This window comes from Megalobrama amblycephala, linkage group LG3 (genome assembly GCF_018812025.1).
Source record: "Megalobrama amblycephala isolate DHTTF-2021 linkage group LG3, ASM1881202v1, whole genome shotgun sequence".
Taxonomy (NCBI): Eukaryota; Metazoa; Chordata; class Actinopteri; order Cypriniformes; family Xenocyprididae; genus Megalobrama; species Megalobrama amblycephala.
In genome coordinates this window covers 55,995,468-56,022,170 of record NC_063046.1, presented here as the reverse complement: position 1 = coordinate 56,022,170, position 26,703 = coordinate 55,995,468, and the positions used below count along the sequence as shown (strand labels likewise).

The window sequence follows — 26,703 nt, the reverse complement described above, 5'->3', positions numbered from 1 at the left end:
TCAAAACACTGCTTCATGAAGCTTCGGAGCATAAATGAATCAGTGTTTCGAATCATGATTCGGATCGCGTGTCAAACTGCCAACGGCTGAAATCACGTGACTTTGGCGCTCTGAACCGTTGATTCGATATGCTGATTCATTGTGCTCTGATGCTTCCTGAAGCATTGTTTTGAAATCGGCCATCACTTTATAAGTCGTTATTTTGGGTTTTTTGACGCACCAAAAATATTCTCGTTGCTTTATAAAATTTATATTGAACCACTGTACTCACATGAACTGATTTAAATATGTTTTTAGTACCTTTATGGATCTTGAGAGAGGAAATGTCATTGCTCCCTTTGCAGGCCTCACGGAGCCATCGGATTTCAACTAAAATATCTTAATTTGTGTTCTGAAGATGAACGAAGGTCTTACGGGTGTGGAACTGCATGAGGGCAAGTAATAAATGACAGAATTTTCATTTTTGGGTGAACTAACCCTTTACGTCATATGTATTACAGCTTTGCAGGAAGTTATAATGTAACAAAGTCATTTAAGTCAGTGTTTATATTGTAATTTAAATGTTCTTAAATATTCCAGCAAAACCACACCAATTATATCCACACCTGAAAGACGACCAGAATGCATCGGATGATGCATGTATCACCATTGACCATGGCCTTCTCCATGACGTCACATATAGAACTAAAGTGGCAAGCCTCCATGGGTTGTTTTCCTATGAAGGTTCCCAGGTGCAAACTACTGCTGGCTGCTAGCAGGTTGAGCTGGTGGATGCACATAGCGCCAACATGATGGAGCAGCTGATTTATCACTTTGGCTGTGTCTATCATTTCTTCTGTGATAAAGAGTCAAAAACATTATGAGTATAGCACTGAAAAGTGACCACTTGTGAAAAAATCTCCTTAACTGTAATGAATGTGTACTTCGAATCTTAAAAGTATAGTTTTTTAAAACTGTGCTTGCAGTTAATATTAACAAAATAAAGTCCACTTAAGTGTACTTAAAGAGAGAACACATTCATGACTATTTCTTAAGATACTTTGTAAAAATATAAAATTCAAGGTTTTACTTTAAATCATTGTTTTAATCACCTTTTGTTATGCCTTAAAGAAGTGGACTTAATTTGATGTGTTGACTAACATGTAAAGAACCTGATTATATTTTTAACTGTAGTGTTAATTAATAATACATTTAAACTTAATATATTTTGTATTTAATTATATTATGTTCTAAATTGCAACTTCATCAGTACAAATTTGCAATTATAAATATATTTAAGCACACAACATACAAGTTTCAATAAAAATGACATTAAAGTGTATTTTAGCTTACCATAAATGCTTGTCAGTACATTAGGCAGAACACTTTAACCATATTTCAAAGACAATAGAAGTAATTACAAAATTACATATAGAGCTGTGCTTAAGTCCTACTTAAGCTGGTCAACAAGCACTCTAAAGTTCAGCTAATTGCATTTAATTTTTTCATTTAATTTTTTCAATTGCAATTAACATGAATGTTACAATCAGTTCATGCTACATCCTTTTAAAAGCATATAATATCTTAAGTACTTTTTTAAAGGTACACTTCTTTTACACAAGGGAAATTTTTAGCAAAATCAGCTATCATCACTATAATAACAAAATCCTTTTGAATGCAAGTCTCTAAAATGTTTACTGTACTATCCTAAAACCAATCAAAAATCAACTCAAGTAAACTTTTTTGTAGTTTTTGTTAACATAGGCATATGTTAGAGCTCCAGTTTTAATACCTTTAGGCTGACTAATGACGTGACTGACGCCAAGTCGTTGGCACACATGATGGAAGGCCTGGTTCCCAGGGTTACACCATTGGTCCATGTAGTCACTGGAGCACGTCCAGATTAAGTTGTTAAGTGCATCATAGCAGGCCCCTAGAACAGTCATTATACAAAAAAAAAAAAAATACATGTAACTCAGTGTATTTTCATTAATATTTTTAATAAGCTTTTATTTTTATATTTTAAATTTTATTTTATATTTTCATTTTAAATTTTAGCAATTGTGTTACGTGCTTTTTGTATTTTTTTTTAGCTTCATTTAAATTAGTTTTAGTAATTTTAGAAATTCAATTTTTAGTTCTAAATTTCCGTTTAAATTTAAGTTATTCATTTTATATTATTTTATTTATTTGAGCATAAATTCAAATGAATGAATATTATATTTAATAGTTTTAGTTAACAATATTAGCATTGATATGATGCTCTCCATCAGAATGAGTCACAATGAGTATTTCAGGGGGAAACACTTGTTCAAAACTTGTTTTGTGTATTTTCAAATATTGTCAATGTTGCCATGAAATGTTATTAAAACTTTTTTTTCTTAAATGTGGTGTGTTAAATTGCTTCAAAACTGAAGCACAAAAAAAAAAAAACCCACATGAATGAACATCTGAAGGTATGTTGAAAGGTACAGTACAACCTATCAAAATGCATCTGTCTCATGTAATTGCCCAATCAGTGTTTCAACCACAGAAAGATGTCAATATAACAGCTTTTGAACATGATGTTCCATTAACCTCAGGAAAGTCATTCAATGTCCACACCTAGTTAGCTAGAAAAAAGAACTCGCATATCACTGAAATTGTAAATATATTGTTAAATATCTATTTTTTTTAATTATTTAAATGTATGTTTAAATAAATTTGTTAATTCTGTTTTAAATCATCTGAAAATTGTATAGAATCCATTTTAACAAAGTTTTTTTTTAACACTTTACTATTTAAAGCGGTACTTCGCTGGCAAAATGGGCTTTCAATAAAACTTGGATGGCTATACAGTAGATAGGTGAAACATTTTTCAAACTCGAGAAATCAGAGAGAAAAAAAAAAGACTGTCGTCTTCCCTTTTGCTACATAGGTTGGAAAACTTCAACACCCATAACGCACTGGGCATGTTGCTGTCCAAGGACACTCCCACCAGGCTGCTATGGACACGCTTGACAAGAGTCAAATCCGCTTTGCTTTAGTCTGAAAATATTTCTTAGCAGGCTTTTAGTCATAATGATGTCAACCTGTATTATTCTCGGGTGAAGGAATTTAAAGAGTAAGTGTTAGTTTCGGTTTCCATTAAAGGATCTAGCATATGGCTAAAGGCTGCAAAGAATCGTAAATACAGAGAGAAAGCCGTTTTGCATCATTCGGTGGACTTTTGCTCAAAAATATATGTAAATTTCTCTGTCCAGGTTACACGGAGAACAAGTAAAAAAATTTTGTTTAAATATACTACATTGTAACAATACAAAGCGGGTTGAAAATCGGCAAAGTTACAGTTTTAATGATTGTATCTCAACAATGGTTTGAAGACAGAGAAAAATAAACAGCCAATAGACTTTAGTTTAGCACAACTGAAGATATATGATGAAACATGATTTGATATTTGCTATTTATATTACCCAAGATGAACAGGATGAGTCTTTAACATTTTTTATCCATTTTCCAAAAGGGAAAACTGAACATTTTAAATGTGCACATGTGCTAGGTTTCATTTTATTTTAGTAGTAAGAAAATTGTCAGCAACAATGTATTAAAATTACTTAAGCCCAATGCCTCTGCATTTCACTCTTGGTGAATACAGACCATTCTGTCTGAGATTTGTTTTGCTTTATGCATTGTGTTTATTGTGAAAGGGGTTTGATGTGTGGAAATGTCTGATTCTTACCCAGTCCTGCAACCTGAGCCCCACGACCCAGAGAGCTTCCTGGAGCATCTACGAGGTCTGCACGATTGCTAAACTGACCATCAGCCAGGTTAAACACCAAACTAGATGCCAAGACTAGGAAAAAGCACAAGGGAGTTATTGAAAATGTTAACAAGACATTGAGAATGTCAAATAAAAGCTCCTGGATTGCATATAATTTTTCGCTGACACTCCTGGTTGCTTTTTAAAGTTTACTAAATGATTTTCATTTTTGTTTCACAGAAATAAGAAAGTCATATGGGTTTGGAACAACATGAGGGTGCATAAACAATGAGAGAACATTTTAGGGTGAAGCATCCCTTTACTTTATGTCTGATTAGGTAACAGTGTAAATAAAAGTTAAATGATAAATCACCATTCAGACACCATCTATGACAGAGTTTAGTATAAAACGATGCTAAATTAAAATGTTAAAATGTTTGTTTAGGGTATAAAGATCTTTCCCCTCAGAATAAGAGATGATGACTTACTCTTAAGAGAAGAAAGGCCACTGGAACCACCAAACAGCGAGCGGGTGGCAGAGCTACCAGCTACACCTGGAGTGGGTGCCAGCATCACTAGGTACGTTCCACACACGTACATCGGCGTCTTCCTCAGTGTTTTTATAGACAAGCCACAACTTGTGTTGACTACTAGGGCAAGAAAAAAAAAAAAAAAAAAAAAAAAAAAAGAGACCAAGTTCAATGCTGTGAGTTAAACGCTATTAGTTATTTTCCTAGCGTTGGTCCCATTTTTGCAGGGGCCACTTTCATTGGAATTATCCACACACATTCACACACTCCTACGGTCAGTTTGGCATGTCCGGTCTACCTAATCTGCATGTCTTTGGACTGTGTTGGGGAAACCGGAGCACCATGAGAGGAAACCCACACTGACAGGGGGAGAACATGCAAACTTCACACAGAAAGGACTTCTGGCTCCAGCAGGGGCTCGAACCAGGGACCTTCTTGCATGGCGAGCCACTGTGCCGTCCCATTTGTGTATCCAACATTATCAATTAAAACATATATCCTATTACACAGATATTTATGAAACAAATCTCCATGACTTTTCCAAAACTTTTCCAAGCCTAGAAAATTGCTATTTTCAAATTCCATGACTTTTCCAGGTTTTTCATGACCATACGAACCATGCCTTTAACACAGCACCAATTATCTACACTTGTACACAGTTTCCAAACATCTTGAAGTTGCCACAGTACTTATATATGGATTTCTATTGGAACTTGTATGTCATGTATTTAAATGTATTTGTAATAAATGATGAAGTTGCAATTTAGAACTTCAAGTGAAATATTGAACAACGCACTAGAGTTAATCAAGTACTTTATTGTGCTTAAGTCAACACATCAAAATAAGTGTACTTTTTTAAAGCACAACAAATAATTATTAAAACATAAATGATTTAAAATGAATTTTAAAAGTAAAACTTTTAATTTGGTTTTATTACAAAGTGCACTTTTAAAAAGTGTACTTAACTGTGTTAAAGGGTTAGTTCATCCAAAAATGAAAGTTCTGTCATTAATTACTCACCCTCATGTCGCTCTAAAACCGCAAGACTTTCGTTCATCTTTGGAACACAAATGAAGAGATTTTTAATGAAATCTGAGAGCTTTCTGCCCCTCCATTGACAGCTATGCAACTACCACTTTGACTCTTCAAGAATTTTACAAAAAGATCGTAAAACTAATTCATATGAATAGAGCAGTTTCAGTCCAAATTTTCTGAAGAGACATGATTGCTTTATATGATGAACAGATTTAATTTATGCTTTTATTCACATATAAACATTCATCAACACACACAGTAGTTACGGTTGCTTGACATGCGAGAACCAATAAAGTTAATTTGTGTGTTACGCAGCACATTTGAGCTTCCGTAAGAGGTTTGTTCTCACGTGTCAAGCATGTTCAGCTGAGCTTCTGCTTATGTTCGCTGATCAGTGCTTATATGTGAATAAAAGCCTAAATTCAATCTGCTCATCATATAAAGCGATCGAGTCTCTTCAGAAAATTTGGACTAACCTGCTCAATTCATATGGATTAGTTTTATAATCTCTTTATGAACCTTTTGAAGCGTCAAAGTGGTAGTTGTTTGGACTGTCGATGGAGGGACTGAAATCTCTCTGATTTCATCAAAAAAATTTGATGAAACATTTGTGTTCTGAAGATGAACTAAAGTCTTAAGGGTTTGGAACAACATGACGGTGAATAAATGACAGAATTTTAATTTTTTGGTAAAACAGCCATAAAAGTGTAGTCTTTAGTTTAGTTTATTAATATAAAGAGTACAGTTCTGTAATAATATACTTTTAAGACTTGTCTTGAAGTACACTACAAGTGCACATTTAATACAATTAAGTGGACATATTTTTCATAAAGCGGCCATTAATATAGAAACTAAGCCAAAAAAAGTTGTCACTTGGGGATAACTTGGGACAACTGTGCTGGGAACAGCCGAGGCACAAACAACATACAGCAGTATTACCCGACTGTTCCTCTTTGACGGGGTTGGTGATGGCAGAGCCGGTGAGGGCAGCCAGTGTGGAGGAGTGGGAGGCACGGAAACGAGACATGCGGCTCAGGAGCAGCTCATTCAAACACTTAGATGACTCGCCTTCCTTTCTCGACAGGATTACTCGATCTTGTATAGGACTGGCCACACACAGACCAGACTCAGTCTGCAAAAACAAAAACAGATAATGGAAGCTTGTGAATTGCGGGTTCAGTGAACACTTCTTTACTTGCTACATTTATTATAATTCCCTTGTGAAAAGGAAGTGCACTTAATTGTATTGAAGATCACTTCAAATCTTAAAAGTATAATAATTTTAAAAAAAAAACGTACTTTATGAAAGTACACTTTCATGACTGTTTAACACAATTAAGTGCACTTTGTAACAATGTCAAATTAAAAGTTTGACTTTAAAGTACATGTTTTAATAATACTTTGTTAAGAAGTACACTTATTTTGCGTTGACTAAAATGCTAAAGCACAGTACTTTATTACAAATGTGTAATTACAAATATATTCAAATACATGACATAGAAGTCCTACACAAGTGTCAAAAAAAGCACTGTAAAGTTCGACTATTTGTATTAAAGGATTTGTTCACTTCAGAATTAAAAGGGTTGAAGGTCCAAATTGCAGTTTCACAACAAAAAAAAAAGAAAGAAAAGTTATATACTTTTTAACCACAAATGCACTTGCACTGCTCTGAAATCTGCCACACATGGCATAATCCCATGGAAACGTCACGTATGACATAGGCGGAAGTACCATTGTAGGGCGAAAAATCTCATTTTCTCCTCCAACTTCAAAATTGTCTAACATCGTTGTTTTACCTTTTTTTTGTAAAGAGCATTTGGCTTAGTCTTTGCACATTCGCTTTGTAGACACTGGATCGGTACTTTTGCCTACATCATGCGTGATCTTTCCAACATGATTACTTAATGTGTGGTGCAATGTAGAGCAGTGCAAGATGAGCATTTGTGGTTAAAGTATATAATTTTTTATTTATTTATTTATTTTTGTTAGAAAATGACAGATCGTTTAGACAGATAAGATCCTTATTCCTCGGCGAGGATCGTGTAGAGCACTTTGAAGCTGCACTGAAACTGTAATTTGGACCTTCAACCCGTTGTACCCCAGACAGTGAAGTCCACTATATGGAGAAAAATCCTGGAATGTTTTCCTCATAAACCTTAATTTCTTTTTGATTGAAGAAAGAAAGAAAGAAACACCTTGGATGACATGGGGGTGAGTAAATCTTTTTGAATTTTAATTCTGAAGTGAACTAATCCTTTAAGTATAAATTCAAACTATAATGCATTTTCATTTAATTGCAATTAAACATTAAAAACATTACATTCAGTTCACACTTATATTCTTTTAAAGTATATTATTTCCATAAGTACAAAAAGTCTGTTAATATGTACTTCTTTTTCACAAGGGTTACCAGTCATTACATGCAATAATTTTTTTTTGTAAACTACAAAACTGCACTGAGAACATAATGAAATTAACAAGTCTGATATTACAAAAATCTTCACATACACACAGGGTTTTTCCTGCATTGAAAATATTTTGGCGGCCACAAAAATTAATCTTTGTCCTGCAAAAGGTTAATCTAATCATTTAATGTGATGTTACCTGCCGTTATGCAGTACCAATACCCACTGATAGTCGGCTGCTTTAAAATGCTCCTGTGTTTGTGTAAGCTCTGTAAAGAGCATCAAAGGTTTCCATTTACAACGTGAGCTTTGTAGCCAATCACATATCTGTTGAGCATGTGAACGCAATGGCAAATCAGATGTGTTTAAAGGTGCCATCGAACGTTTTTTTACAAGAAGTAATATAAGTCTAAGGTGTCCCCTGAATGTGTCTGTGAAGTTTCAGCTCAAAATACCCCATAGATCTTTTTTTATTAATTTTTTTAACTGCCTATTTTAGGGCATAATTAGAAATGCGTCGATTCAGGCTGCGGCCCCTTTAATTGTTCGCGCTCTCCGCCCCCTCCCGAGCTCTCGACTTTATCATTGCATAAAGTTCACACAGCTAATAAAACCCTCAAAATGGATCTTTATGTGAGTATTGTATTTATTTGGATGTTTACATTTAATTCTGAATGAGTTTGAGGCTATGCTCCGTGGCTAACGGCTAATGCTACACTGTTGGAGAGATTTATAAAGAATGAAGTTGTGTTTATGAATTATACAGACTGCAAGTGTTTAAAAAATGAAAATAACGACAGTCTTGTCTCTGTGAATACAGTAAGAAACGATGGTAACTTTAACCACATTTAACAGTACATTAGCAACATGCTAACGAAACATTTAGAAAAACAATTTACAAATATCACTAAAAATATCATGATATCATGGATCATGTCAGTTATTATTGCTCCATCTGCCATTTTTCGCTATTGTTCTTGCTTGCTTACCTAGTCTGATGATTCTGCTTTGCACAGATCCAGACGTTAATACTGGCTGCCCTTGTCTAATGCCTTGAACATGAGCTGGCATATGCAAATATTGGGGGCGTACATATTAATGATCCCGACTGTTACGTCACAGTCGGTGTTATGTTGAGATTCGCCTGTTCTTCGGAGGTCTTTTAAACAAATGAGATTTATATATGAAGGAGGAAACAATGGAGTTTGAGACTCACTGTATGTCATTTCCATGTACTGAACTCTTGTTATTTAACTATGCCAAGATAAATTCAATTTTTAATTCTAGGGCACCTTTAAGTTAGTCAGAACCCTCTCAAAACCATTTGCATTCTTGCGAATCCTTTCATTATAACCAACAAAGTATAAACATGATGTCAATAAGAGATTCACTGCAGTATAGACAGCTTCATTGATTATAACAGGAGTTTTTGCAAGAGTGCAGCTTTGTGTACCTTGTGTAAGCGCACTGTTTTATGATCTGTTCTGACAGTGATTATTTTCATTTCATGAATAAATAGGATAAGGTAATATTACAAACTGTTTCTTTGCATTTATTTTGGATTTATTGTCAGTACTGGGCTCGCAGTTCACAGGGGTAGAGTACTTTGTGAATGAGTGGATGACCGTGTTCACCGGCCACAACCGAAAAAGACCATTTTTGACCCAGGAAAAACCCTGACTCATTCTCAAGTTAATACCGTTAGCTGGAAGACATCCATGAAGACAGAGTGGCCTTTTTGTGTTTTCTCATTGATGCTGACAGGTGACCAAACCCAGTAGAGGTAGGTACCATCAGAACACAGACGGAGCGTGGTCAGGCAGCTGCCCACTGGGAAATGATGATGGGGCATTGCTACTACTTGTGAAACCTTCAACAGAGAAAGGAGAATTAGAAACTTCCACAAATAAAGCACATTTGGTATGTTTCAATAACAGAACCATGCCCAGTACATGTCATATATGTATTGCATTTTTTACCAAGATATCTAGGTAACACTTTGTTTTAAGGTGTCCGTGTTACAGTGTAATTATATATTTAAGTACTGAGTGATAACAATTAACTACATGTATTTACTGTAGGGTTAGGGTTTGGATTAGGGTGTGGTTAGTTGCATGAATTATGCACAATTTATAGTAATTACTATGGTAACTACATGTAATGTGTAACAAGGATACTGTAAAATAAAGTGTTACTGATGGCTAATTAACATCTAAATGTTAGAAAACATGGCACACAGAGGACACAAGCCAAATTTCCACCATTTTGGCCTGTCCTATTCATTATGAACCTCCAAACAAAAGGCAAAATCATTTTAATTTTTTAAAATGTTTTGTAGATACACTGCCCTCCAAACATTTGGAAACACCCTAGAAAAGTGGGGTTTTGCTTATTTTGCTTACCCCATTGGCAGATTATTTTTCTTGTTTTAAGGAAAAACTTACTTAATTTTGACTTTTTTCCCTGAAAACAAGAAAATAATTTTTACTTGTCAAGAAAATGCTTCTTGATTTAAGAACTTTAAGATATTTTGACTAGAAACAAGACAAAAACTCTAAGTAAGAACAGCATTTTTTGCAGTGTACTTTAATGTATTTGCACCAAAAAAAATTATAAGGATTTATGCTGAAATCATCCAAAACCACACTTTGCCAGGGGTGTTTCCAAACTTTTGGAGGGCAGTGTATATACACCAATAAAATTTTCAGGAATAACCTAAAATATCAAATTATGTTGTGAAAGTCCAAAATTAAACTTACACTTTACAAAATTAACATCAGAACATTCTGGGAATAAATGTCAAATGTTGGTCAGACTCCAGCCCAAAGGAGTTTACAAGTTAAAAAAAAAAAAATGAAAAAAATATTTCTTAAATGTATGAGCAAAAAAAGTTGACATTCAGTACACATTTTCTTTTGCCAAAATGCTGAAAAATCAAGTGAGAAATGAAAAGTGTTTTTGAAATGAAATTTATAATGCATCAGTAATATGACAACCACTTCCACAGCTGATACAACAGTTTCATTTTACAACATACTTAGAAATAAGACACCTACTAACAATTCTGATTAGAAATATCAGAATACATTCTCATGGCACTGTTATTGTGATACTTGTAACAATTGCAATGTAAACTTGAAAGTGCAATGTGAAGGATGATCAATTGTCATGGAGAGGTCGTACCTGTAGCGTGAAGGGGTCAATGACCTGGCACAGCTGATGAGGTTTTGTGTCAAAAGAGGCAGGACGGTGGAGCAAAAAGCCACTACTGTGTGCCACCCACCCTGCTTCCATTTCCTCATTCCGACAATACACAAAACCCCTGTGAGGAAGGCCAAAGAACAAATGTTTTAGCTTTTAAGTATGTGCCAGGATTGCCAACAATTAAAGTTGACTGGCGCATTTAATATATTTTTTAGAGGGAAGCTTTTAAATGGAGAGGCTGTAGAAATTTGGCATACTTAAAGTCTATTTCTAATTTCTTATATAACTTATAATTACTTTGCAGGAAGTAAGGACACAGGTAAATTTATTATAATGGGTTTATGTGAAGATTGTGTTAAGTTTACTTAAATTAAACGTTGTTGGCCCGGTTTCACAGACAAGACTTAGATTAAGTCAGGATTAAGGCTTAGTTCAATTAAGGCATTTAAGTAGCTTTTATAAACATACACTAGAAAAAAAAACAATTACTGGTGTGTATCTTGAGACAAAACAATAGCACTGACATATTTTAAGATATGTCAGTGCAAGTTGCTTTCACTTAAAACAGCTCAAACATGCATTTTAGTCTAGGACTATCTTGAGTCTTGTCTGTAAAACCGGGGGGTTATTTTTTAAAGCCTAATAAATTTTGAAGTTGATAGTTTTCAGTTAAACTGTAATGTTGAATGTCTATAATTAATGTTTAAAACATCGGTACCAGTATTAGTATCAGTGATACTGGCCTTCATTCATAAAAAATATGCCATTAAACTATTATATATTTATATTTTATTAAAATATTTAAAAATATACTGTATTTAAGTTGTTTCTACATTAATTTGGAGAGTAACTGAAATTATTACAATATAAAAATATTAAAAACAATGTTTTTAATCGTGATTAATTACAGAAAAATGTGTGATTAACTCAGGATTTTTTTTTCTATTGACAGCACCAATATGTATTTGTACACAGAAACTAACAACTTCCACTGTGACTTCAGAAGAATGGTGTTCATAAAATTAGTGATTTCATCCCTGTAAATTTCTAAGCGGTTAAACTGATGGTGTTACAACAAACACCCCTTTACAAACATCCCCGGTCTCCCCTATTATGTTGAAAATATCCTTTATGCAAAATATGATTTCTTATTTTTTACATTTTGGTTGAAATGTGTCCAAGATGTTTCTTTATGAGACTGAGGAAGTGCAAGAAGTTGACATTTAAGAGAGGAATGAAACAAAGTTCATTGACACAGGAAAGTTTCATTAGGTTCAAACATCTAACAAATATAGTTGCTCACAGAGCAGAAATGAGAAAGACCTCAGGACAAAGCAAAAGCTGTAGAAAGAGCACAATAGTAGCCTGGAGGTTACTGGTACAAACAGAAAAGCAGGGTAGGAGGTTAAGTGGTAGTTATGTAGTTTTAGAGTTACCTCAGTGTCCCATGCTGCCCTGAGCCCAGCTTGCTTAATCCCTTCCCAAAAGAGTTTGTTGTGTAGAGATAGAAACCATCTGTAGCCAGGCTGCGTCCCAGGTCTGTATCTGAGAGAAAAAGATGTTTTAGTACCTTATGAAATAAGTTTTATTTTTTCATAAATTCAAATTTTATTGTTTTCTAAATTCTGTGTTTTATGTTTAAAATTCCAGATTCCATTTTAAAGGTGCCCTCGAATGAAAAATTGAATTTATCTTGGCATTGTTAAATAACAAGAGTTCAGTACATGGAAATGACATACAGTGAGTCTCAAACTCCATTGTTTCCTCCTTTTTATATAAATCTCATTTGTTTAAAAGACCTCCGAAGAACAGGCGAATCTCAACATAACACCGACTGTTACGTAACAGTCGGGGTGTACGCCCCCAATCTTTGCATATGCCAGCCCATGTTTCCAACATTATAAAAGGCATTAGACAAGGGCAGCCAGTATTAACGTCTGGATGTGCACAACCAAATCATCAGACTAGGTAAGCAAGCAAGAACAATAGCGAAAAATGGCAGATGGAGCAATAATAACTGACATGATCCATGATAACATGATGTTTTTAGTGATATTTGTAAACTGTCTTTCTAAATGTTTCGTTAGCATGTTGCTAATGTACTGTTAAATGTGGTTAAAGTTACCATCGGTTATTACTGTATTCAGGGAGACAAGAGAGCCGTCGCTATTTTCATTTTTAAACACTTGCAGTCTGTATAATTCATAAACACAACTTCATTCTTTATAAATCTCTCCAACAGAGTAGCATTAGCTGTTAGCCACGGAGCACCATCAAACTCATTCAAAATCAGAAGTAAACAATATAACAGTATACAATACTCACATAATCCGACGCATGCATGCCGCATGCATGACGAACACTTTGTAAAGATCCATTTTGAGGGTTATATTAGCTGTGTAAACTTTGTTAAGACACTGTTCAAGGCAAGCGCGAGCTCTGTGGGCGTGGACCACGGGATTTAAAGGGGCCGCAGCATAAAATTGGCACGTTTATAATGATGCCCCAAAATAGGCAGTTAAAAAAAATGTATAAAAAAAAAATCTATGGGGTATTTTGATCTGAAACTTCACAGACACATTCAGGGGACACCTAAGACTTATATTACATCTTTTAAAAACATAATCTAGGGCACCTTTAACTGATTAATAAAATATTAAATTGTTAAACAAAACAAAAATAAGAACAATTTTTCCTCTTCCCTGTCAGTCTGTTATGCAGTTGACGCAGTGCAGAGTTTCCGTGTTTACGTCTAAACGCCGGCTTAGTCTTGGCCGACGCTGTTTACGTGAGCACCATGACACATGCGTGTGATGCTGATGCAGGGCCAGCCAATACAGAGTTGGCGTTCTGACGTAAACACGGAAGCTCTGCACTGTGTTCACTGCTTCAATGGCATAGACGACTAACAGTGAAGAGGAAAAATTGTTGAATAAAGTCGTTATTTTTGTTTTGTTTTTTGTGCACAAAAAGTATTTTCGTCACTTCGTAACATTAAGGTTGAACCACTGTTGTCACGTTGACTATTTTAACGATGTCTTTACAATTTCTCTGGACCCCCTTTGTAGCTTTCTATGAGAGATATTTGATATTTCATCAAAAAAAATCTTAATTTGTGCTCCGAAGATGAACAAATGTCTTGCGGGTTTGGAATGACATGAGGTTGGGCATGTCTACATTAATAATATAACATAATTTGATATGAATATCCCACATTTCTGTCACAATCTCATGGTTTCAGTTAGTGTTACTACAGTAAATCATGGTAAATATTGGCAACTTGCTAATATCTTTCAAGATTGAAAACCTTCTTGAGAATGTCAGCGCTGTTTCATCTGGCTTAAAACTAGTTAAAAATCACAAGGCATTTGATTTGTGGTTTATATGAGAGAACTCTGCACTAGATCTCACAGCGCTGTATAGTGGTCACGTGACTGAGATGGTCAGCAAGTAAACGCATTCGCTCTAAGCTCATGCTGTGTTTTGAGCCGAAATGATAAATGTTCCATGTGTCATGAGGTTAAAACAAGCAGCTCTGTGTCGTTCTGCTTTTGGCGCATTGGTCATTTATGTTTCTCATACAGTTATTGCCACCAGTGCGACGGTCTGTAACACGCATGCGCAATATTATTTGCATAGTGCATAAACATTATATCGAACACTTATCGAACTTTAGTTATAATTTTATCAAGGAAAAATATATTGCAGACTTTTGATTTCAAAAGCAGTCTTTAAAGGGGTAATGGCATGAGAAATCAAATTTTCCTTGGTCTTTTGCCATATAAGAGGACTTTGTATCATTATTACATCCTGCAAGTTCCATAACTTAAAACGTCCTCGTCCTCAATAAAAAAATCATTTATATAATCAAACTATATAAAAAAAGTTTAGTTTGAAACAGAGGTGGCGTGTGACGCATAACCTGATATTGCTGAGTTCAACATGTTCCTGGGTCAACATTTTTGTTGATCCTGGAACAACATTCAAATCAACCAATCAGATTTGAGGGATAAGTTTACAGATTATGTCAAGTTTAGGCTTAAAATCATGAATTGGTGCTTCTACATCAGTGTTATTTATCTATCATTTCCCTCTGATTTTTGGGATAACTTATGGGTAGGGTTAGGTTTAGGGGTAGAAATAGGGTTAAAGCTGCAGTAGGTAACTTTTGTAAAAATATATTTTTTACATATTTGTTAAACCTGTCATTATGTCCTGACAGTAGAATATGAGACAGATAATCTGTGAAAAAAAATCAAGCTCCTCTGGCTCCTCCCAGTGGTCCTATTGCCATTTGCAGAAATACACCGCTCCCGGTAAGAAACAACCAATCAGAGTCAGGAGGAGTGTCTTAGCAGTGTCAATCAAGCTCGCGTGCGCGCTGATCATACTCCTGTCATGCACAGCCATAGTGCACAGCGCATACAGGCGTTCAAGATTACCGGTGTGCCGCAGCTTTGCTTATGGAGGACAAACAATCCGGTTTCGTACGTATAATACGCCATAAAGTGCGTATCATATGCACGCGAAAAACTGCGTACCATACGCACGCCAAAACTCATCGGGCTCGACATATGCAGTTTTAAGATTTTTTCAGGCAAGAATGTGCTGGTTTAAAGCCCAAATTTGTGGTTTATTTATAAAGATAGCGCCTTTCTGAAAATTTGATCTGACGTTGTCGGAGTTGTGAGATCCAGGCGATCACCGGACGCTCAGCGCTCATGTACACAGCCGAGAGCAGCCTTACCTCGGCTAGTCCTTCTGACGTTTGCCGCTGGCTCCGTTTTGGCTGAGGGCAACGTGACGTTTCATAAATTTATATATGGCTATTTAACTTTTGTATCCTAGTAAAGCGCTGATTTTGTACGCTTGACTGAACTGTTTGCTTTGTTTCTTATTGTATATTTTTATACCTTTTATAATGGCTATTATTGAACATTAAAACTGATATTTAACAAAAAGAGAAGGTTGTGTTTTATGTTAAAGCCTATTTCTTTTCATTACAGTGAAGATAAACAGAGTATGCACAAATAGTATATTTTTGAAATGTAAACGAAAAGAGGCAGGGTTGTTTAATATTTCGTTTTGTTAAATATAAACAGACATTGCAGATAATTAATCACTCGTTGCCTGAGGCTATTAATATGTTTTTGTTTGTTTCTTTAAATAAAACGAAAAGAGGCAGAGTGGTGTTTAATAACAAATTTTTGTTTTATTCTTGGCTAAAATATACATACAGAGATAACCGGAGAAGCCAGCGCGAGCTGAGTGACGTTATCAAATACGCTGCTGTTCCATTTGCAGAATCACCGGACTTGTGTCCTCCAGTCCACGGGAGTTCGTTCTCCGGAGTCGAACTTGCCAAGTTATAACTACCAAGGACGCGAGTCCGAACTTAGTGAACTTGGTTTTGAGAAATGCCTAGTGTGAAAACTCTAGCCGAATAACATACAGATAAAATGTCACGCACTGTGGAAAGCAACTATTGAAACCTACTAATTCACTGGCTTGTCATGTTGCTGAAATAATGTAGTAGCAAACCTTATTTAAGCATTACATATCGATAGAAAAATTACTTGCATACTAAAGCGTTAGTTACCGTTATATTATCTTACTAGCTATTTATTAGAAATAGTCCAACGTCATATAGTTACATTACATGTATTGCAAAATACGTAATGTTTTGAGGACCAAGTTTGTAGTCAAAGTATAGGCAGGCCATAGTCAATGTAAATCATGTTGATGTTTCGTCCGTTTCATCGGTGGCCCTGCATGCTTACTAGCCTGCGCGTTCACGGCAGGCTCCGTTGTGATGGGGGAGGAGCTGTGGAGGGAGGGCTGTAGAGCAGCAGAGAGCAAGGGGGAGTGACCTGTGAGTTATGCTTGTTCAAATTTTCAGGCTAAGTCAACGTTTTCTAAAAACTCCCTACAGCAGCTTTAAGACTAAATTTTCAGACTAGAATGTTGTTCCAGGATCAACAAAATATGTTGACCCAGGAACGCATCTAACTCAGCAATATCAGGACGTGCGGCATGTGACGTCACAGGGGCACAATCATTTGCATACGACTGCCTCTGGAGCAAAACAACAACAACTACTTTTACATTATCGCATTGTTGTCCCCTCCAACTGGTGTTCAGTCGATGAGCAGCAAGTGCATCTAAAGTAGGTTGTTTACGATAAGATTGTGATAATAATAAGGGCTGGACGATTAATCAAAGTAATCGAAACCGAAATTCAGAACCTCTAACCGACGTAATTTTCCCATGTCGGTTATTTCGTATTTTAATCCTGTTAATACTTCCCCCTCAAAAACATACTACCGCATGTGTAGTCACATGACTCCGCCTGGTCCAGTCAGCGGCATGGAAGCAACACTGAGGCAAACTCAAACGCTGAGACAGCGTGCGTGCGGCGAGCCCCAATGTGAGCTCACTTTCACTTGCGTCTTCACTAAACTGTCAACTGTATGTGTTAAGGCTTGCCAGTTTGGACATTCAAGTGATTTTAGACCATCGGATGTGTATCATTATATTGAGCTACTGCGCTGATGCATTGTGGCACACAAACACTCATACAGACAGTAGCTGCACATCACATGAAGATTGCACGCACAGAGAGGAGGGCAGAAACTCATTAACACTGTGATTTATCACTAAAGTAGCTTAGAAACTCAAAGGTTATAGCATATATTTTTCTACTTTTGAAGTAACTACTTACAACCCACATCTTCACAATTAATAAAGAGACGGTATGACTAATTCACACATGCAATCCCTCTCTCATTAATGCATTCAAATAAATGTACTGGTACTGTACATTCATACATAAGAAACAGCCATTTATTTCTAAATTATGACAATTATTTGATGTAAAAATAATATTAACATTATAAGTGCACCTCAGGAAACATAAAAAAAAACTATTTCATGATCCCTTTAATATTCACAGACACTAATGCCACTATTTGATTAAGTATACAGCCCTACTTTTGATTTATTCATCAAAAATGTTGCTAAATTCTGAGATGTTCCATATTATACAGTAAATTCCATTTTTATGTGTTCCATCTGCATTTTTCATGTCACAGAAATCAAAGGGCACTAGTGTTTGAAGAGGCAAATGACAGCAACAGCTGAGAGTTGCAAAAGAGCAGGGATCAGCGGGTTGTACTCGGATACATTATGTTGTAGGACAGGGGTGTCTAATCCTGTTCCTGGAGGGCCGCTGTCCTGCAGAGTTTAACTATAACCACAATTAAACACACCTGCATCAACTAATCAAGGTCTTATTAGGCATACTAGAAACCTGCAGGCAGGTGTGTTGAGGCAAGTTGGAGCTAAACTCTGCAGGACAGTGGCCCTCCAGGACCGAGTTTGGACACCCATTTTTTAAGATTTTGAAACTTGAAAGAAAGAAAAAAAATCTTGTAAATGCTGTGTTTTTGTGTCAGTTTTTGAGTCATTTTATTAATTCCAAAGCAGAATTGTGTGCTTTCAATTTTGTTACAACCTTTCTTCACGCATGTAGAAAGATTTGTCAACCGTCATAGACTCACCTTTACTCTCTGGTCCAGTGGCGCTGCTCTCTGGAGTGGGCAACATGTCCTCGAAGCCCCATGACACACTGTGTTTCCCCCCTAGCAAACAGGAGGGTGAGCCTGGACCTCCCTCAAGAAGCAGCAGTCTGCAATAGAGTGAATTAAATTAAACTACTTAAAGTTTAAAACTCTTTTAATCCTATATGGTTTACATTTGTGAAGGGTCTAAAAAGTCATCAAGCTAAAAAAAGTGTATCATTTTAATATGCTGAATTGGTGAATTAATCGGTGAAAAATAATTCCCACTAATAATTAAAAAAATAACTAAAAAATAATTCCCATATTCTGTGCCATTTAGTTGTATATGAAATGTGATACAGTTAACAGTAGTAGTTTAATACTGTATGTCTTTAAATAGTAATTGAATGACACATCTCACCTATAGAGAACATCAGCCACTGGAAGTTGACCCAAGTCTGTCTGTTTCTGCAGCAGGTGGACAGTATGAATGAACGTTTTGAGGGAGCCCCTGCAAGCAGATACAACAGAAATTGTTTTAAGTTTCCTTTTTGTCTTTATTTTGACTGACATAGAGATGTATGTAGTGAGGAAATCAAGAGAGACTCTCCCCTAGACATATCAGGTGAAAAGTGTCTGAAGGAGATGCATTGAGACACTTTAGTACGAATTGTAAAGAGCAATGTGTCTCAGCTTACAACTTGTGATTGATTCGGAAACAGAGCCAAAACTACATCGAGAGCACCATACTTACAATTTAACTAACATAAATCACCATAACGTGTCCAGCTGATTAATCACAGTACATAAAGACAATTGTTTTCAGAAATGCTATGTTTAAATATGCAAATGATGCATTTGCAGACATTTCCAGAACAGAAATCTGAACATTAGATAAAGCCAGGTTTAAAAAAAAAAAAAAAAATCCTTGTTTCATTTTGTTCACATACAAGAAAAGTTAAAGATTTTTATTGAGGGGATTTAGAGATCTCTTTTTAACACTCCATAAATCAGAAAATACCATCAACAGCCGAAAAAAAGTCACGTTTTTTAGGAATAAAATGTTATATCAGGTGAATTCTATATTAACAAGCCCTCTGTAAAACCTTCAGAACATAGATAGGAATAAAACTGTAAAGTTTGGTGTATGTAAGTGCTGCTGAAGTGGAGATTTCTGACTCACTGCATGAGAGGAGAGGAAAAAAAAATCTATAAATGCAAATAGATGAAATGTAATAAACATTTAAACATGCCTTCTTTCCACTAGTCTGAAATAAGACTGGAAGCAAAATAAACTAAAATCTCAAAACTGACAAGTGCATGAAAAAAACATTGGTTTTGCCTCTAGTGTCTAGTCTTGGCTTTAATCCACTCCAGCTTTTGACCTGATTTGCAGCAAAGACTCTTACAACGTGTCTACACCAGACGCGAGCTGCGCGATGCGTCAAAAGACAACAGAACCCATTATAATCAGTGATATTGTCTAGGCTGGATGCGGCACGATGCGACACAAAATTTCCAACAGTAAACAGATTCCCCGTTCTATTTCTGAAGTAGTCCAAGTGCTTTGCAACGGTTTGTCGCGTTCAGTGTAGACTGCTTTTAGCAGTTGCGATGCCATGCGACAAAAGTTGCGTCTGGTGTAGACACGGTGTTGGCCAATTACATTTACCTAAATAATAAAAAATAATAAAGGCTGAAAGCCGAAAAGGAATAGCCACTGTGCTGCGCTCACCTTGCACACGATAGAGCCACTAGTGCAGCAGCTGCGTTCTGTCTCTGTTGTTGGGTAAGTAGTGGCCTCGCCTGTGCCATAACCTCTGGCTCACTCCTCTCCTCCAGCCAGGAGCAAAGCAACCTCTCCAGGCCATTTAGGCAGTCTGCAGGCTCCTTGCCTAGGCTCAGAGGCTGGCAGTCACGCAAACACGCGAGCAAGACCTCGGCAGTGACGCCACAGAGTGCAGGGTCGTGCCGTGTTTGTGACTGCAGTAGCGGAAAGACCAACAGGAGGCCGACCCTTGAGGTAAACGGTGCCTGATCAGTGCCGGTGGGCATCTGAGAGTGGTGAGGATGGTGGTGATGTTGTGGTTGCAGGAAGCCCTGTCGCTTAAGAAGGGCCAGCGCCTCCTCGTCAGCCCCTCCGCCGCTCCCTGGGATGACTCCTTCATGCTCCTGCTGCTCCTCCAGGGCCAGCTGTCGCTGTGCCCCCCACAGACCACGCAGTGCATTGAGACGGTACTCCAAAAGTCTTGCGTAAGCGTTGCTCTGGTTTCCACAGACTGCTCGCAGACGCTCGGCCAACTCCACTGGGTTCTTGGTCTCAAACGTCAAGATCTGCAAGAACAAAGAATTTCATACTAGTTGTTGAAGCTTATTTTGGCCCATGATAATCTAAATGAGTTACTTGCTTCACTGCTGTCTAATTGGACCCCAGGTATACTGTGGACCCAAACTACTGTATCTAACATTTGGTGAATTTTTAGGAAAAACTTAAGGAAAAGGGATAGTTCACCCAAAAATGAAAATTCTGTCATCACTTACTCACCCTTATATAGAAGCTTGTTTCCACCACGAAATAAATAAAATAAAAAGGTAATTGCGACTTTTTATCTCCCAATTGCGAGTTTGCCTCTGACAATTGTTAGAATTGCGACATTTAAACTCACAATTGCAAATGATAAAGTCAGAATTGTGAGATATGAAGTTACAATTTTAATTTAATTTTTTTCTCACAAATGCGAGGTTAATCACGCAATTCTGACTTTATATCTTACAATTCTGACCTTTTTCTCTTTTTTCTGCAAGATATAAACTCGCAATTCTTTTTTCCCCCTCACAATTGGACATTATAACACGCAATTGCGAGTTTATTTCTCACAATACTGACTTTATAACTTGCAATCCTGACTTTATAACTTGCATTTGTGAGAAAAAAAAATCAGAATTGTGAGATAAGTCGCAATTAACTTTTTTTTTTTTTTTTTTTTTTTTCCATGGCGGAAACAAGCTTCCATACCCTCAAGCTGTTCCTAACCTGTATGAATTTGTTTCTTCTGTTGAACACAAAAGAAGATATTTTAAAGAATATGGGCCAAACAGTTGATGAGCCCTATTGACTTCCATAGTATGGAAAAAATATACCGTGGAAGTCAATGGGGCCCATTACCTGTTTGAAGAATGTTGATAACCAAATATCTTCTTTTGTGTTCAGCATAAGAAAGAAATTTATACAGGTTTGGAACAACTTGAGGGTGAGTAAATGATTTTTGGGTGAACTATCCCTCTAAGCCCATATAAAAATCTTTATATATTCTGAAGCTTCTCCATTAGCCGAAGTTTAGGTTGTGGATAGCTTTCCATGGCATACTGAAAATATATATATATAAATATTCAATATACATGCATAATTAATCCAGATATTACACTATAATTCCTCAAGTAATTTGCTCAGTGTGTTTGACATGTATAAGTAGGAAAATGTGGTACTACCACTTAGTAAAGACACTGGCTTAACTTTCAAGAACCTCTAGTAAACAAAACTTTCTTAATTTCAAGATGGACATCACTGAAAGTAATGAGTCAGTTGTTTATGCTGTTCCTGAATAAACATCTGACTCATTACTTTCAGTAATGTGCACCACAAAACTGGGATGCATAATTAATAGTGATCACGATTTCTCCCAATTTATAAAAAATAATCTGTACATTGTGTAGACATTTTTCAGAAACGCTTTTTTTGTGTGTGTTCTGACATCTTGAAAAAGTCTCTGTTGCATATAGGGAAATTGCACAATATATCTCCCTTTCTAATCTTGTAGTTTGCATTGTTTACATACATCAAAACTTCAAACTCATCAATGCCACTGAACTGAACTTTTGGCCACATAGCGAGATGAGATTCACTGTTGCTACCCGTGTGTTATCCTACCAGTAGAATTTCACTTGTAGAGTCAACAGACAGACATTTTGAAAACATTTGAAACTGGCATTCAGCAAGCTGGATGTGATCAAAATAAAGGCATACAACAGACTGGAAGTTCACAATGGCAATTGTATGGCAAACACTGAAACAGCAAGATGGCAACAAACAGGAGGCAAAACAACCAGATGGATCTAAAGGAATAGAAAGGGGTTGTTTCTCAGATGAGCACGGCCTGTATTGGAGTGCTTTGTAGTTTTGCCTTCAGTGCTACAAAAAGCAAACAAACACAAACAAACCTGGGTAAAAAAAACACAAAAAAAAACAGGAAAATGAAAAAATGTTGATACATAAGTTGCCAAATTGTGACGGTGGAAGGGCATTTTTGACACATTGCAGAAACATCTATATATCATCACATAATATATCATCTTTAATAAGCAGAAAGCAAGTCTGTAGCGAAAGGTATTTATCATTCAACTTTCACAGTTTGTTCACATTGTGACACCATTTGAATTCAGATGTTCGGTTTATTGTTTTATATAACTTAATTAGAAGCACAACAATTAAAGGTGCAATATGTAAAATTTTCTGTCCTTGGAGGTCACTAGAGGACTTTTCAAAACAAAGGTGTAGCTTGATGACTCCAAGTTTGAGCGCGGAATCTTGGGACATGTGGTCTTCACATCACAGCCGGTGGAAAATAATCGGGATAGGACTCGGGCAGAAATCATGTTCATGGATGCGATTATTAACGTTACTGTAGTATGAAGCAGAGCAGGGCCGAGTGTCGTGGGAGCTGAACGAAGCCGCTGGAGCGATTGCGAAACACACGCCTCACGAGCAGCGGAACTTTTATTATGACACAGTCGCCGGCGCCGCTTCCGCTTTTCCGGTCATGAGTATGAGGTAACGCAGCTCTGTTTATCATATTAGATACATTTGAGTGTGCTGAAAATTATGTTATAACGTTACTCTGTGCGTTCGCTCCGTGGCTTGCTATGAGACACTTGTTGCACACTGCAGTAAGATAGATCAGTTTTAGAATATCATATTAAATGCTGGATGGCTTGTGTTGATAAATGGCATGCAATTAATTTTAAAACGTATTGTATGTTGGAGAAAATTCTGTATTACTGTTACTAAAAAAAAAAGCTGCATCTGATTATGCTATGTTAGCTACTTGACAAAATAATGTTTTTCTCTGAGGCATGGTAAAGCATGGTACTCATTTATAAAAAAAAAAAAAAAAAAAAAAGAAGAAAGAAAATTAGATTTAAACAATAAGACTAAACGTGTTGAGCTATATAACAATATTTATTTTCCTTTCTATAAATATATCAAAACAGTTGTTCCCTTGTCTATTAAAACATGTAATATATTAAAGCGTCTTTGGTGTTTTCATGGTTTCTACAAAATAAAACCGGAAACTGAGGGTAACGCGGGTATGACACAATTGACAGGCGACTCCTCACAAGTCCCGGAGCCTTGGTTAAAATAGCAATTTTCTTAAGATTTACAAATAGTTGGAAACATTCGAGATATTGTAAGTACTCAAGTGAACAACATACCACTGGCCTAGTAGCTTTGGGATATTTTACAGCAAAATTATTACATATTGCACCTTTAAATTATGTTGTTTGTTACATAGAGACTACTGAACAGCAATCTAGACGTTAATTTTAAAGTGCAAAGAATTGAGAATCAGTTCAACTGTGAAAATCAATAAAGCTCTGTAAATCTTGCATTTTTACAAAAGTATAAGGGCCAGTTCACACAGAATACTTTTGCTGTTAAAAACACAAGATACAGGTTGGTGGAATGGAAAGAAAAAAAAAGCGCAAGGTCTATAGATGTGTTTTTGTTGTTGTTGTTGTTGTTGTTGTTTATTTGTTTAACTTCTTTTAACTTGAGTGCCATGTTTTTAGGACACTGTCATTCAGAAAATACCTTAAAAGATGCAATCACAACTGTCAAACACACCAGACAAGCGCGTTTACATAGAAAACCATCGGAAAAGTATGCAGTGGAATGGAAGTCATTAGAAATCAGAATAAAACTGCAACAATGTCAATGTCAAATAGATTTACATCTATTTTCATATTAAAACCATTTTCTCTGATCTTTGAAGAGATTAGAGAAATGAGTAAATAAATGAACAAATAATACATGTAACAGTACAGCTCTATAATGATAAAGGAAAACATAATAATGTAACTTTCCAAATATACAATATACAAGTATAAATTGGGTCTTTTTCCAATAAACTATATAACTGCTTTTTAAATTATTATTATGGGGTCCCTCACATGAGGGTGATCACATTTAGGGATGTGTAGCATCTAAAAGATTTAAAACCCCTGTGATACAGTGCATAGTGTACAGTGCGCCATTTGGGACACAACTAGTGACTCAAATTACAATAATACCTTCTCCAATATATGATACGCTAAATATGATACAGACGCCGAGGTTTCCTTCCTTTGCCCACACAAAATCCACCATAAATAGTAAACCATCCTGGTATTCTTCGTTACAGCACACTATCTGGGACACACTAATTCTAATCTCGGATACTACTTAGGGTGGATAGTATGCGAATTGGAACACAACGCCCTTTAGCCGTGACTATACGGCTATAATCGCAATTTAACACGGCTATTGTTTTATTACTTTAATAAATGACTTATTGATGAAATGACATTGGGGAGGACAACATTTGTGTGACTATAACATTGAGCAACAAAAACCCCTATCGTAGCGCGAAATGTTGCTATTATATGCCTACCTATAGGTTGTATTTAACAAGTATTTTGACGTCCTGCATTAGAATTGTAACATGAATCCTACGGACAGGTCAATAGCTGCCTGCCACACGACAGTGAGAGATTCAACTCCTCCTACTAGCCTGTCGAAGCTATGCTAACGCGTCAAACATAAGAGACAAGCAGGAACTGTGTACCTGTCATAATATACGACACAGAAATGTGCAATAACAACCTCAAGGCAGGGTTAATAAGCTTCGTTAACGTCAACGTAAATCGACTGGCCGCTAACATCTATATTTAGCAATAATATCTGATACTTCTCACATAGCTGGCTTGATAACACACCGCGCATGTTTACACGAACTAACATCAATAGAATGACACGATAAATGATTTAACACTTGTTAAAACAATTACGTACTTCGTTTACTTGAAGAAATACAACAACAACATCTTATTATTAGCATACTGCTATCTGACAAGCCTGTTTTGGCCGAACATTACCCAGCCGAGTTAGTTAACTTTAGTGTTAAGCTAATCAAGTTCACATCTAACAATATAGAGGTTCCTCTGAATGAAACAAATATAATAAATGCACACCTCCTGCTCGGATTCTCCTTGTTCAGACACTCCGATTTCACTGGGCAGCTCTGCCAGGTCCGTGACCCGAATTAGTCCATCGTGAAGGAAAATAGTCTCTTCCTTCACTGACAGCCACTGGGAAGAATCCACAGCACCTGATCCCATCTCTTTCTCCTCCGAGGAAAAATGAAAAGTGGTCAAACATCAAATTCAACGTACGACGGGATCAGATTCAGCTTGAGCCGGCGACAGATATCCTGCATCATCATTGAGCGCGCGATCACGGTACGACGCCCATGCGAGGCCTCGCTTGAACGCTGCAGATCGATTCGCCAGCCCAATAGGCTCCAGTCCACTGTTATCGGAAAGGTGGGCGTGACACAGGCACAAATTTCGCTGTGTTTCCTAACTTGAGACAATTGCGCAGTTCCTGAATTGATATTCTCGTGTAACTAATTCGAGACTGAGCGCTGACCGCAACGGAATTAACGGCGGTTCAGTCGCATAAACCTTTCCAGCTGTCAGTCAGACACCATACTAAACCAGTTCAGTTTGAGTAGCCTATAAGATAAACATTGGATTTCCTGAGGTGCCTTCAATTATTTAAAATTTACAATTATTTTTAAAACTCCCCTCTCAATGAACGCGAAATTTACAATTCTCTTTTTTTATGGAATATTGCAGTATTTATTATGAATGATGTATCCGTGTATATCATTATTTTTTTTGTATGAAGCCCTTAGTAGGCTCTACGTCGATTTTTACGTACACTAGGGCACGTGTACTGCTTCGAATTTTACAAGTACACTAGTTAGTTCATAGTACAGTTATCGTAAAGTACACTTAGGTATTTATGCTTACATAGAGTATGCGTAAAGTGATCGAAGCACAAAGTATACTTTCTATTTTTACGTGTACAGTATGCGTGATGCCTAGAGTATACACTATTTGGATTTTATGTGTACACTAGGATTTTGCATACA

General features: G+C 36.4%; 1 protein-coding gene across 7 annotated transcripts in view; it reads right to left on the bottom strand.

Moving 5' to 3' along the window:
- Positions 1–26,277, bottom strand: part of LOC125265740 (probable E3 ubiquitin-protein ligase HECTD4) — a 94,499-nt gene extending 68,222 nt beyond the window's left edge. For 3 of the 7 annotated variants that reach the window (XM_048186130.1, XM_048186131.1, XM_048186133.1), the window contains exons 1-12: positions 25,739–26,276; positions 20,187–20,785; positions 18,873–18,962; positions 18,452–18,579; positions 12,329–12,437; positions 10,872–11,010; positions 9,388–9,558; positions 6,223–6,415; positions 4,207–4,368; positions 3,698–3,811; positions 1,772–1,912; positions 606–835 (exon numbers count right to left, since the gene is read on the bottom strand). In XM_048186130.1, coding sequence (XP_048042087.1) covers positions 606–835; positions 1,772–1,912; positions 3,698–3,811; positions 4,207–4,368; positions 6,223–6,415; positions 9,388–9,558; positions 10,872–11,010; positions 12,329–12,437; positions 18,452–18,579; positions 18,873–18,962; positions 20,187–20,785; positions 25,739–25,885 — 2,223 coding nt within the window. In that variant the 5' untranslated portion in view covers positions 25,886–26,276. Of the gene's footprint in view, positions 1–605; positions 836–1,771; positions 1,913–3,697; positions 3,812–4,206; positions 4,369–6,222; positions 6,416–9,387; positions 9,559–10,871; positions 11,011–12,328; positions 12,438–18,451; positions 18,580–18,872; positions 18,963–20,186; positions 20,786–25,738 lie in introns of all 7 variants that reach the window. The other 4 variants (XM_048186136.1, XM_048186137.1, XM_048186132.1 and 1 more) reach the window with 2 other exon arrangements.
- Between the last annotated feature and the right edge of the window lie 426 nt (positions 26,278–26,703).